Consider the following 12,391-nt stretch of genomic DNA (forward strand, 5'->3'; position numbering starts at 1 on the left):
TTTCAGTCCAGCTTTGTCCAGCCACTGGTAGGATTTCTGGATATCAGCCACCTCCTCTATCTGCCGGTGGTACATACTGTGCAGGGGCCTGTCCTTCCATGATGGTTCCTCGTCTCCCTCCTCGTTCTTGGGTTTCTGCTGCCTGAGGTATTCACTGAGCACTCGGTCAGTTGGGGCCATCTTCCCAATGTATTCTTGGATATATATATATATATATATATATAACCTGAACGCAGGACTTGGCATGGGAACAACACAGACGATCCGACAAAGACTCAATGAGAAGGCACAGACTAAATACACACAGGAGGTTAATGAGAGAAGTGGGAACACATGGGGGACAGCTGACACACATGAACATAACGACGTCACAGTGGAAGAGTAAAACTAAACACGATGAACACAGGAACACCAGACCTCTTCAAAATAAAACAGGAAACCTAAGACGCAGACATGAAACACATGAAGGGCAAAGGAGACTTAACATGGATGGAAGACACAAGGGGAATCTCATAACAAAGCACTATAACAACGTAGGCATGATAAAAATGAAGTTAGAAAACCTGAAGGGCTTAAACACAAACTAAAACTCAAAACGCTGGGTCAGAAGACCCAGGATCGTGACACTTTTCTTCTGTCCTCGGTCCAGAGGATACACTGAACAACGTCTTGCTAGTTTCCCTTAGCACTACAACGTTGCCAGTCATCTGGTAACTTTTCCTTACCCCCCAGTGCCTGTCTCAACGTCTTCCTGAACTCTGTCAAACAGTCTACTTCCACCACTGCTTTCACCCGAAGCTGGCTGGCTACGTTCTCCCCTGCTGCTAGCTTGCAGTCTCCCCTCTCTTTCAAATTGCACCTCGTGTATATGATGTAGTCCATCTGTGCACCTTCCTCTCTTCCTCTTCTTTCCATGCTAAAATCTACTATTATGTGTCCTTCTGTATTTCTGTCTTTAGCAGCATACTTGCCTAACATCACCTGTTCCCTTCAGCTACATGTCCACTGAAATCTGCTCAAATTACGTTTCCCTCTTCCTCGGGGGACACACTCTACCCTTTATCTCTGCCAGCCGACAGCTGTGGGGTATAAATCATCCAATTTCCAGCTTCAAACACAACTCGTGATGTTGTCCGACACTCTCTTTACCGTCACAACATTAGTCAAGATCAGCCGTACACTATTTGTCTTTGTGTCTATGTCATGGTAGAAAAACCTGAACCCACCTCCAGTGCCCATGTTCTCCTGTAGACACATATATCTACCTTCCTTCTTTCCTTCTAATCAGCCAGTCATAGTCCCTATGGTCCCTAATCTCACCTCCTCACTCCTTCCTCTCCTTCTGTCTTGTTGCCACCGAACACACCTTCCTCCTTTCCTCTTCCTTTGTCTTCGGCCAACAGTAGCACAGTTTCCACCAGCATCCTGTTAGCCGACAACACTGGAGGTGGTCGTTGTTTTTTTTTTTTTTTTTTTTTTTTTTTTTTTTTTTTTTTTGGCCTGTCCCGTTTGGCTCTTTTGCCATCAGAATTGTTGTCTAAAGGCAAAGAAAGATACCCAACGGATTTTACTTTACCAAACTGACCATCCCAGCCTTGCCGTAATGGTCCATTTGATTCACCTTTTATTGTTTATTTTATTTTCACTTACTGAATACGGGACAGACTTGACTGGGGGAAAGAAGGGGAGAAAGAAAGAGGGAAAGAGAAACAGCTGAGAAGAGGGACGGGGGAGAAGGGCAAAAGACAAAAACCAACAAAACGGGCAGAGGAAAAAAAAATGCATATATCAATCACCTGGATCACCTGCTGAGAAAGAAAAAAGAAAGCAAGCAGAAGAGAACAAGAGTAATAGAATAAACAACATCACAATGATATATGGAATATGACAGTAAATACTAAATATTAAACATTATTGTGCAGCACATAAGATCAACAGAACACAGTGTGCTTTGAGGTAGGAGCCAAAAAGGGTGTAGTTTGTGGGTGTGATCACCCGTGTGTACACTTGTGGGCATGGACGCGCTTGTTTTTTGTTTTGTTTTTTTAAAAGGTTCCTTCATGTAATAATCTGCTAGAGGGTGTGGGGGGGCCACAGCCCCGTCCTCCAGGGCATGAGGCAGGTGTGGAGGAGATCAAAACTCCAGACATCCAGAGGCCCCCAGAGGTGGTCGTTGTTAACCCAGGCCCCGAACGATCCGGTATGGAAAGCTCATTCTTTGTGATCCGCATGTTTGATTTGGCCAAAATTTCCATCGGATCCCCTTCCTAATAAAACCCTCCTCATTTACCTGGACCGGCACTAGGAATGCACTGGCCTGTGACCCCGTGTGGCTGGGTACTCAGCGTCACATATTGACTTTGAGATGTTTTTCCTGTTCAAAACAATAGTAGAAGGTCCATTAGATAACAACTGACATGGCAGCAAAGATGCAGTAATCAGTCTAAGCTCTGACTGAGCTTCAGTGTCTTAGAGTAACGCTGTATGCTGCTCAGGTGTGACACTCGGGACTGTGTGTTATAGCTGGGAACCATCACACTTGGGTAATTTTCCTCAAGTACTTACTGATTAGGTAAACTACCCAATACGTGTCTGTGAAGGTTCTCAGTCATCCAGGTCATCGTAGTTTGAGGAGCTTGGAAACAAAAGCGTCTGGACTTCTTTGAGTTACTTGAAGACGTTTCACCTCTCATCTGAGAAGCTTCTTCAGTTCTAGGGTCAAATGGTGGAGAGTCCCAGATTTAAACCCAGTAGGAGTTTCCCCCCACAGAGGGACGAAGGACCCCTGATGATCCTCTACCTAATCACATGAGCCGAGGTGTGAAACCTGGCCCCACCCTATCATGTGATTTCCTGAGGTCAGATGGTCCAGGATGTGAGTGGGCGTTAAGGCGTCTGGGAAGGGATCTCAACACTGGATTATAGATGGCAGACAGTTGGTGTCGTAAACCACCGCCTCTGTTCAAAGATGGTCGCTCCACTGACCTCAGGAAATCACATGATGGGGTGGGGCCACGTTTCACAATGAGCTCACCCGAACCCTGGCTGATTGGGACCCACACCCGCTTTCACACCTTGGCTCATGTGATTAGAGGATCATCAGGGGTCCTTTGTCCCTCTGTGGGGGGAAACTCCCACTGGGTTTAAATCTGGGACTCTCCACCATCTGACCCTCGAACTGAAGAAGCTTCTCGGAGGTGAAACGTCTTCAAGCAACTCAAAGAAGTCCAGACGTTTTTGTTTCCAAGCTCCTTAGACTACCCAATACGTGCGCTTACTGGTAAGGTTCAGTTACACTAAACAGATTATAATTTATTGACACTTACTGTGGTCCATGTAAGCCAAACCCATCAAGTAGTTGTTGTTATTGTGCTATATAGTTACATTAATCCCTAACATAATGATGATCCAACATATGACTAACCACTCTGTGTTGATATAAATAATATTGTAATGTAGCACAGTATACCCGCTCAAAGTCGCGGTTCAGAGTTGGTGGATTTTTCCTTATCATTAAATTCTCACAGTTTGGCAGAAACTGCAAATATCTGTCATAATTTTTATGGCTTTTTTGTAGCAATATATAACTTTTCAGGCATTTTAATGCTTAATTAATAAGAGCAAAGAAATTCTTAAATAATTAAATAAATTATAAATTTAAAATATAAATAATTGTAAGTTTTTATTTATTTAAAATTCATAAAATAAGCACGAACGTAATTTCAGCATCCATCCATCCATCCATCTTCTTCCACTTTATCCGGGGCCGGGTCGTGGGGGCAGCAGAGAAGCCCAGACCTCCTCCTCCCCTCCTCCAGCTTATCTGGGGGAACACCGAGGCGTTCCCAGGCCAGCCGAGAGATATAATCTCTCCAGCGTGTCCTGGGTCTGCCCCGGGGCCTCTCCTGTAAATTCAGCAAAATTTCCATATTAAAATTAGTACTATACACATTTTTAGGACTGTAGAGCGATCACAAAGGAACCGTAGAGGAAAATGAGGAAACGCTCCTGTAGTCTGAGGCGGGTTGTTTCATTCATCTCTCCTTATTGCATCTTTGGCAGGTGGAGTCCAGCATTCCCACATTGGAAAAGTTTATCTTGAGTATTTTGTTGCGTGTTCTTGTGTTTTGATGGCACCCAAATGCATATTCAGGGTTTAAACGATAAAAACTGGCATTTATAGACATTTTTTGACCACATCCAAAATTTGTGTTTTTTCACTATTCGTGAGTGCTCGGCGAATGAGACCCTCACAGATTCTGTGGATCAACAGTATTACATGTACATGCAGTATTCGTTTGCAATTGAAGGGTCAGGTTTTCCAGTCACAGTTTTAGATGTTGAAGAAATGAGCATCTATAAATATGCTGGACCTGAAGATCTAAGCAGCAGGCTTGTGGGGTTCTCCCAAGTTGAAGTGATGGGTAGCTGCTGATGGTGGTCTGAGGAGGTACAAATGACAAACTGATGACAGGATGTGATCTGCAGCAGTTCCAAGTCTTCAGGACTTCTGGACTTAAGCTTCTGCCAGTGTCTTGGTGCCAAATAGCACAGCTCGCCTTTAGAGATCTTCCAGATTAGTGGGTGGGGGCTCATCTCTGTCTCATCTCTGATCTGAGTGCTCAAATGTTCTGTGTGATCATGAAAGAAAAAACATTGTGTAGTGCCACCTCCTTAAAAAAAGACACATCAATGCTCGAATCTGTATTATTCTGTATTTGTTCATTGCGATGCTTCATTAAGGCTCTGCTCTAAATAAAGGATACTTTTAAGTAATTAAAGAAACTCCACTGAGCACATACTCCCTGCAGTTTTGCATCATTAGAGGGTTTTTTTGACAAAAATATGAAACTTCTGAGAAATTGTGGACTCGAAAAGGTTGACAGAAGGCGAGAGGAGCTGTCTCACTCACACAGGGATTGTTACAATAAATGTCTTTCCTTATTTTGATGAATTCCACTTCCTGTTTTTTCTGTCACAGAACGGACAAGTTGAAAGGGGACCAGCGGAGACCGCAAGAGCTGAACAACCTGCTGAACCACAGAGTCCTCACACGGCCCGAGATCCAGAACAACGAACGCAATCGAGAACCTGCGTGTCAACATTCCCTGTCGCAGGTCGACGACAAATGGCAAAAAGATGTTGTGAAACACAATGACCAGAGGGAGCAGGAGTATTACACCTTACAGCGGGAGGGAGAAAGGTACTCTCTGAAGAAAGAGGGCGTGAGCTACATGCTGCAGAAGGATGGAGATAGGTATCTCCTGCACAAGGATGGAGAAAAGTACCTCCTGAGAAAGGATGGGGAGAAATACTCGCTGCAGAAAGATGAAAAAGTGTACACCATTCACAGAGATCTGGAGAAGTGCGGCGTCCGTAAAACGGATGATAAACACGCGGTGACGCCGGCTGAGGAAAAGTACGCACCCTCCAAAGATGGGGAGAAGTATCTGCTCGCAAAAGACGGAGAAAAGTACGCGCTGCAGAAAGTAGGCGACCGACACACGCTCCAGAAAGATGGAAAAAAGTGCCTCTCTCAAAAGGAGGTCAAGAGACAGCTGTCATTAAAGGAAACTGAAAGGTTCAGCACTATGAGGGAGAAGGATAATAAATATGGCACTATACAAGTTATGGACAAATACAGCACTATGAAAGAAATTAAGAGATACAGCTCGTTTCGAGAGGGGGATAAATACGCGACTCTGAGGGACGCAGAGAAATGTGCTACGGTTTGTGATAAATACGGCTTTCAGAGAGATCCGAGCACCGACAGGGCTCTGACTAAAATCAACAGCATCAAGCTACAACCAGCCCAGGCTGCTGCCATCGCAGCTGCGGTGTCTGCGTCTCGCCAGAACCAGGCCAACATCAGCGCCCAGAAACCTGCACAGGTCAGTGGCTCAGGGTGTGGGACAGGCGAGCAGCAAAGGGACTGCAGCCCCACAGAGGTGGATGGCAACCTGGCCAGGGTTCCCGTAAAGTCTCCAGCTCCAGTCCAGGAGCCAGAAAAGGGTTTGTCCAGGACCAACTCCATGCAGCTGCTGGAGCACTGGGTCCATCCGCAAAGGAGAGGACTGGACGATAACCCAAAGAGGTGAGCAAAGCAACTTTTCATTCAGTACATTTAAAACTTTAACAAAGAGGGAGGAAAACATTCAAAATACACCGTTACATAACTAACATAAGTATAGGCATTGAACCAAACCTCAACATAGAGATTAGCTTCACACGGGATGTGGATGCAGCTCACTTTCTAGCTACTTATTTTAGAAGCTAATCTTTGTACTTTCCAGGTGTAACACGCTTCACTGCTGAATATACTTTTCTATTTTTCCATTTTGTGGGCTCCAAAGGACTAAATGATTGTGTCAAACTGGGAGTGTTATTTCTAGATCGTAAAGATCAAAGCTCTTAGTGTTTGTCATGCGGTGAATGGCCAGTGACTTTTTCCCACCATCAAGTGCGGGATCTACCAAGATGCTCTGTCCCCACTGCTGCTCTGCATAGGCCTGAACCCCCTCAGTGAGATCACTGACAAGACTGGCTACGGATACCGACTACGGAAAGCAGCAATCTTGAGCCACCTCCTGTACACGGATGACATCGAGCTGTATGCCAAGAGTGAACGAGACATCGATTCACCGATCCACACCACCAGGATATACAGCAATGACATCGGGATGTCGTTCGGACTGGAGAAGTGTAGTCGGATGGTAACAAAGAGAGGGAAGGTAGTCAGAACTGAGGGGATTGAATCTACTTAGCACTTTTAATTCTTATTCTTATTTTTATTTTTATATCTATTTAAGCGTTTATGACAGCATGTTTGCACTAAGCACCGCAGCAATTTCCTAATGTTGTAAACCTGCTCAACATTTGGCAATAAAACCCTTTCTGATTCTGAACTACCAGAAGGCAACATTGCAGACATAGAGTACTTGGGGATCCCACAGACAAATGGGAACCATGAAGAGGCCGCTAGGAAAGCTGCAACCATCTATCAACACCTACACCCTGCCTGTGATCAGGTACCCTGCTGGGATAGTAAGTTGGCCAAAGGAGGAGATAGAAGCCACTGACATGAAGACAAGAAAGCTCCTGACGATGCATGGAGGGTTTCAGGGGTCTATCACAGCAGGCAAGACCCCAGGTGCAGGCTGTGTAAAGATGCCCCAGAGACAACCCAGCACATAACAGCAGGGTGCAAGATGCTAGCAGGCAAGGCATACATGGAACGCCACAACCAAGTGGCCGGCATAGTGTACAGGAACATCTGTGCCGAGTATAACCTGGAAGTCCCGAGGTCAAAATGGGAGACGCCCCCAAGGGTGGTGGAGAATGACCGAGCTAAGATCCTGTGGGACTTCCAGATACAGACGGACAAAATGGTGGTGGCTAACCAACCGGACATAGTGGTGGTAGACAAACAGAAGAAGACGGCCGTAGTGATCGATGTAGCGGTTCCCAATGACAGCAATATCAGGAAGAAGGAACACGAGAAGCTGGAGAAATACCAAGGGCTCAGAGAAGAGCTCGAGAGGATGTGGAGGGTGAAGGTGACGGTGGTCCCCGTGGTAATCGGAGCACTAGGTGCGGTGACTCCCAAGCTAGGCGATGGAGAGAGACGCAGATATAGAGATGGTTCCCTGATTGTAAGTTTTTGCTTGCTTTTTTTTTTTTTTTTAGCCTGTCTTTTCTGGCAGCTTTTGCAATCAGAATTGTAATCAGTAATTTTCCAAGATGAGCTCTACAAATTCACTACAGGCTCCTGTTGTTCACGTGTTATTTTTATCTGTTTATGTATTCATTTCTATCAGTCTTATTTATATTATTACAGTTATGTCTAAGCTGACAGGCGGGAGGTAAAAAAGGAGAAAATACAATATCAGGATAGAGCATGAATACAAAAGCAGTTGATCGCCAACTGCTGGACTTGTAATGGTGACATTATGTTTAGTTTAACTGTTTAATGTTTTGTTGTACAGAAGCGCTTTCTTCCTTTCTACCATGTCATAGTGCTGGGATGGATTCAGGATCAAATTGATCTGTTGTGCATGTGTTCAGTTTGGAGGTTTTCCTAAATGGATTTATCGAGTTAAGGACTGAACAGTGTTTAGATAACCTTCTGTGCGCTCACATATTGTGCTGACATATTCTTCCATCCTGACCTTCTTCAGCGTTTCCCTTAGTTGTTTTTAAGGACCATACAGTTGTTTGTAAATTCGAATTAGGAGGAGGCCATTTACCTGGAAAGGGAAAGACCATCTCTGAATGGAGGAGGGGCCTAAGGGTCCATCTGTCACCACCTTACAATGCTGTGATTGCAGCCATTCCCCAACTCTTTGTGAATGGGACTCATGGTTATTGATCAGTGGTTGCTGATCAATGGTCATGCATATTAATGATCATAAACTGACCTCCCAGCCCATTGTTCTTCAGTGCTGCTGGTTTCAGTCATTGTGCAAATGTCCTGGTTATAAGGTTGGAAACCTGCCGTCAGCTGGACTGAAGACGTCACCTGATGATGAAGAAACGTTTCTCAGGGCTGGACTGGCCATCGAGCATGCCGGGCATTTGCTCAGTGGGCTGCTCGTCATTTTTCGTTTTTATGGGCCGATGGGGTTTTATTTCTTTTCTTTTTAACGGTATAAATGAAAGGTGGTGGATTGGCCAGTTGGTCATGATCGACTCTGGGCTGGACCAATTACAGCCGAGGAGGTCGAACTTTAAAGTTGAGGTGAAAAGGAACGCGATTTGTGCCGTACTACTTCAGCTAGAAAGTTGCTAATTCAATCATGAAACTGATCAATGATCAGCTGATCGGCTTTTCTCTGCGCCAGAAACAGGAAACCAGCGGAGAAACAACAGCAGCACGTTTAAGCTTGATCAGCTGTTTTTAGGATTTATTTAATATTAATCTCTAGTATCAGCTGATGTTTGCTGGAGCCACAGCTGTAAAGCTGCTGGTCATGATGTCGGTTTGGTTATCTGGTGAGAGGGAAACATGAAGATGAAACCAGGAGATGTCCTTACTGGATCATCAGAGCTGAACAGGTGATGGAGAAACAGGTTTACCTTTTAGGTGACAGGAATGAGTTGAAGTTATGAACTGTTTCTGAGAGACAAATAACACCAGGATCCTTTTCTAAGCAGCTGACAGCTGGTAACTATGCAAGTTTTGCCAGGGGGGCATGTAGGGCATTAACAGGGAGAGGGGGGCACAAGGAAATACTTTCTTATTCTCATTTAAAATGTCTCACTTTTAACAAATAATTATCTGAGTCTTACAACCAAAGTTTTCATCTGATTAAAATGTGTAGAAATCCATTATTGTATTCAGTAAATATTAAGCCTAGTATATATCCTAGTAAGTTATAGTATTCTTTCCTTTGGGAAGGTATCATCTGTGCAGTCTGTAATTCTGCTGAAGAAAGATGTTGAATCTATTTAATTACTGGAGAAAAATAATAGATTTCTGTGCATTTGCTTTATAAGTGCATTAAATTAAAAACGTTTTGTCAATTAAGCATCTTGAGGCCGAGGGTGGGGGAGTGGTTCCCTACTTTTTTCTTTTCTGTTTTTTGCTGGGAGTTGGCAACCCTATTAGTGAGGTATATGTAATTATAAATTAGGTTGTTTTATATTTTTTCTAAGTACTGTTTAGAATAGCAGAATAGGGAGGATGGTGTAGGTTTACGTTTATTATAAAGGCTTTATGGCTTTTCCTATAATACCATGGTGGGCCGGTCACTAGTCAAAATGCTGATTTTTTTTGTCCCAGTCCAGCCCTGATGTTTCTCCCACTGAAAACGTCCAGATGAACAGATGTTACTGTACATCCAGCACTTTAGTAACAGGTGTCACGAAGTTGACATTTCAGACATGTCAGAAGCTCTGACTTCTTTTGCCGTCTCTCCAAACACTGAATCCAGATACCGAGTGAAGGCCAGCACTCCAGCCTTCCCTGCAGTAGGGACAAACTAAAAGAGCTATATGCATTTTTTTCTTATTTTCCAGTGTTACATCGTACCAGACTTTACCGAGAAACATGCCCAGCCACCGTACCCAGATTGTACCCCGCTACCCTCAGGGGTACCGCACGCTGCCCCGCAACAGCATGATGAGGCCCGAAAGCATTTGCAGTGTGGCAGGCTCGGTATATGACCGGGCCCTCCATCCAGCCTGCACGTCTGCTGTTAGCACAACAGAGAAGAGAAAATCAATGAGGGATGACACAATGTGGCAGCTCTATGAGTGGCAGCAGAGGCAGGCCTTCTCCAGGCAAAGTCTGGCTCAGCCAGCAGGTACACTTTTACAAATAACATCGATTTCTTTTCTGAAGTTGTATAAATGGTACTTATGCCTTTTCTATATTAGTACCCTATGTTTCTTTTTCTTGTTGTTCCCATAAGACTTGTTAGAAAGAACACATGACACAGATGGGCTGCAGCAGACCATGACAGACAGTAACCATCTGTCAGAGAGGATGTGGCTGTGAGGTTGTGAGATGCCTTATTGACAAGTCCATGTTGTCTAAAACAGTATTTCTTTTTTTTAACAAAATGTATGTCATTTAATCAGATCAGCATTTTTTTTGCTAAGAAACATGAGTGGCCATAAAAACCTTTAAAGAGGAACCTCTTGGATGATGTGATGCCTTACGTCCTGTCGGGCAGTTTCAATCATGGCCTGAATGATTGGTTGTGCCAAACACGTTTGCTTTTCCAAGAGGAGCTCTGTAGACTCCCTGCATCCTGTCTGCCCTGGATAAGCTGCTCCAGTTGTATAAGCGTTAAATGTTCTGGTAAGCCAACAGTGACACGTTCTCCTGTGTTGTTGTTTGTGCTTCCAGGTGTGGGTCATTACGGCACGCTGCCCAGCATTAAAACCATGGGCAACATCTCCCAACATGCCGTGGCGCACTCCATTCCCACTTCCCCATCTCATGGCTCTCTGGCTCTGTACAGCACATTCTCCCCTTCTCGTCAGCAGGTTGCTCAAAATCATAGTAGCTCCCACTCTGAGGTTTCTTCGCCCATATTGAGGGGGGACGTGACTCTTGATCGCCGGCACAGGACACACCTTGCGAAGGTAACGGTCATGGCACAGGAATTCCATTTAAATATTAAGCTTTCATCATGCAGGACGTTCAATACAAAACAAAGGTATACCAAAATCCAATGCTCTGGGGTGTGGCTGCTAAACTGTAGCAGAGGCTACTTGGTTTAAACAGTAATAAGTACATGAAGAGTGAAGCTGTTTTGCTCGGTCCATTCTTGGCATTAACGTGGACTGGCTTTAGGGTGTTCCTGAGGAGATGGTAGGTATAAGCAGCACTACAGGAGCATTAACAAACCATATGACCGGTATGACTCGGACAGAGAGATACATAAACAGGGCTGTGAAAGCTAAAAGGCAGGAGGAAAAAAATCAGAAAGAAAAAGGAAAGCGGGAGAAAATGCATGTGTGTTTGTCACGAAATGTGCTTGATAGAGAGGGTGAGAAGCTCCAGCTCTTCTGGGGAAATAACAAGACATTCCCAAGCCAGCCAAGAGATGTAATTTTTGTAGCATGTCATGGGTGTGTCCCAGAGCTTCCTCCCAGTGGGATATGCCTGGAAAACCTCACGTAGGAGGCCCTCAGGAGTCATCCTTGTCATATGCCTGAACCACTTCAGCTGGCTTCTTCTGATATGGAGGAATATAAAGATGTTTTGATTTCAGAAATATACAAGAGAAAAGAGGAGCGACCAAAACCTTTGGAAAAACTGAAAAGCTCACGTCTGACGTTTGTCAACATCTACAGTATACAGGGGTTTCATATAGCTGAGCAAATATCTAATAGCTATATGTGACAGAGAGTAGGAACACTGCCTGAAGTGAATGTGATGAACTCTGTCCTCTTCTAGTACGGATACACAGCTGATCGACGATCCATTGCAGTTGGCATCCCATCTCAGACTATCACTCCACAGTCTCTGCAGGGCAAGACGGTAAGCAGCACCATGACATTCACCGTGTGCTCCGCCTCCACTGTTAAAGAAGAGTGACATCTGTGTTTTGGTTTGATCAGCTATAAAATGTTGATGGTTAAACATTTTGCACTGGTTTCTACACAGTGGTGTTGTTTTATTTTAATGGGTGCCAGTCACATCGAGTCTTTGTACATCACACCATAAATAGCAACCAAATGAAGAGCTCACTGGCGAGTAAGCCTCCGGTAAAGTCATTAGGTCAACGAGAGCCACATTTCCAGGAACTTCATTTTTTAATGTCCAGCAGAACGTGTGTGTGTGTGTGTGTGTGTGTGTGCGTGTGTGAGTGAGTGAGTGTGTGTGTGCGTGTGTGCGTGTGAGTGAGTGTGTGTGTGTGTGTGTGTGTGTGAGTGAGTG

At 44.6% G+C, this 12,391-nt stretch overlaps 1 protein-coding gene across 11 annotated transcripts in view; it reads left to right on the forward strand.

The window, feature by feature from the left end:
• The window catches only part of LOC102308831 (pleckstrin homology domain-containing family A member 5), a 176,463-nt gene that overhangs the window by 114,135 nt on the left and 49,937 nt on the right, over positions 1 to 12,391 (forward strand). For all 11 annotated transcript variants that reach the window (XM_042225502.1, XM_042225497.1, XM_042225493.1 and 8 more), the window contains 4 exons: positions 4,982 to 6,094; positions 10,018 to 10,304; positions 10,853 to 11,091; positions 11,909 to 11,992. In XM_042225502.1, the coding sequence (XP_042081436.1) occupies positions 4,982 to 6,094; positions 10,018 to 10,304; positions 10,853 to 11,091; positions 11,909 to 11,992 (1,723 nt within the window). The remainder of the gene's footprint in view (positions 1 to 4,981; positions 6,095 to 10,017; positions 10,305 to 10,852; positions 11,092 to 11,908; positions 11,993 to 12,391) is intronic.

This window comes from Haplochromis burtoni, unplaced genomic scaffold, assembly GCF_018398535.1.
Source record: "Haplochromis burtoni strain Fernald_Lab_line unplaced genomic scaffold, NCSU_Asbu1 Contig_173, whole genome shotgun sequence".
NCBI classification, from domain to species: domain Eukaryota; kingdom Metazoa; phylum Chordata; class Actinopteri; order Cichliformes; family Cichlidae; genus Haplochromis; species Haplochromis burtoni.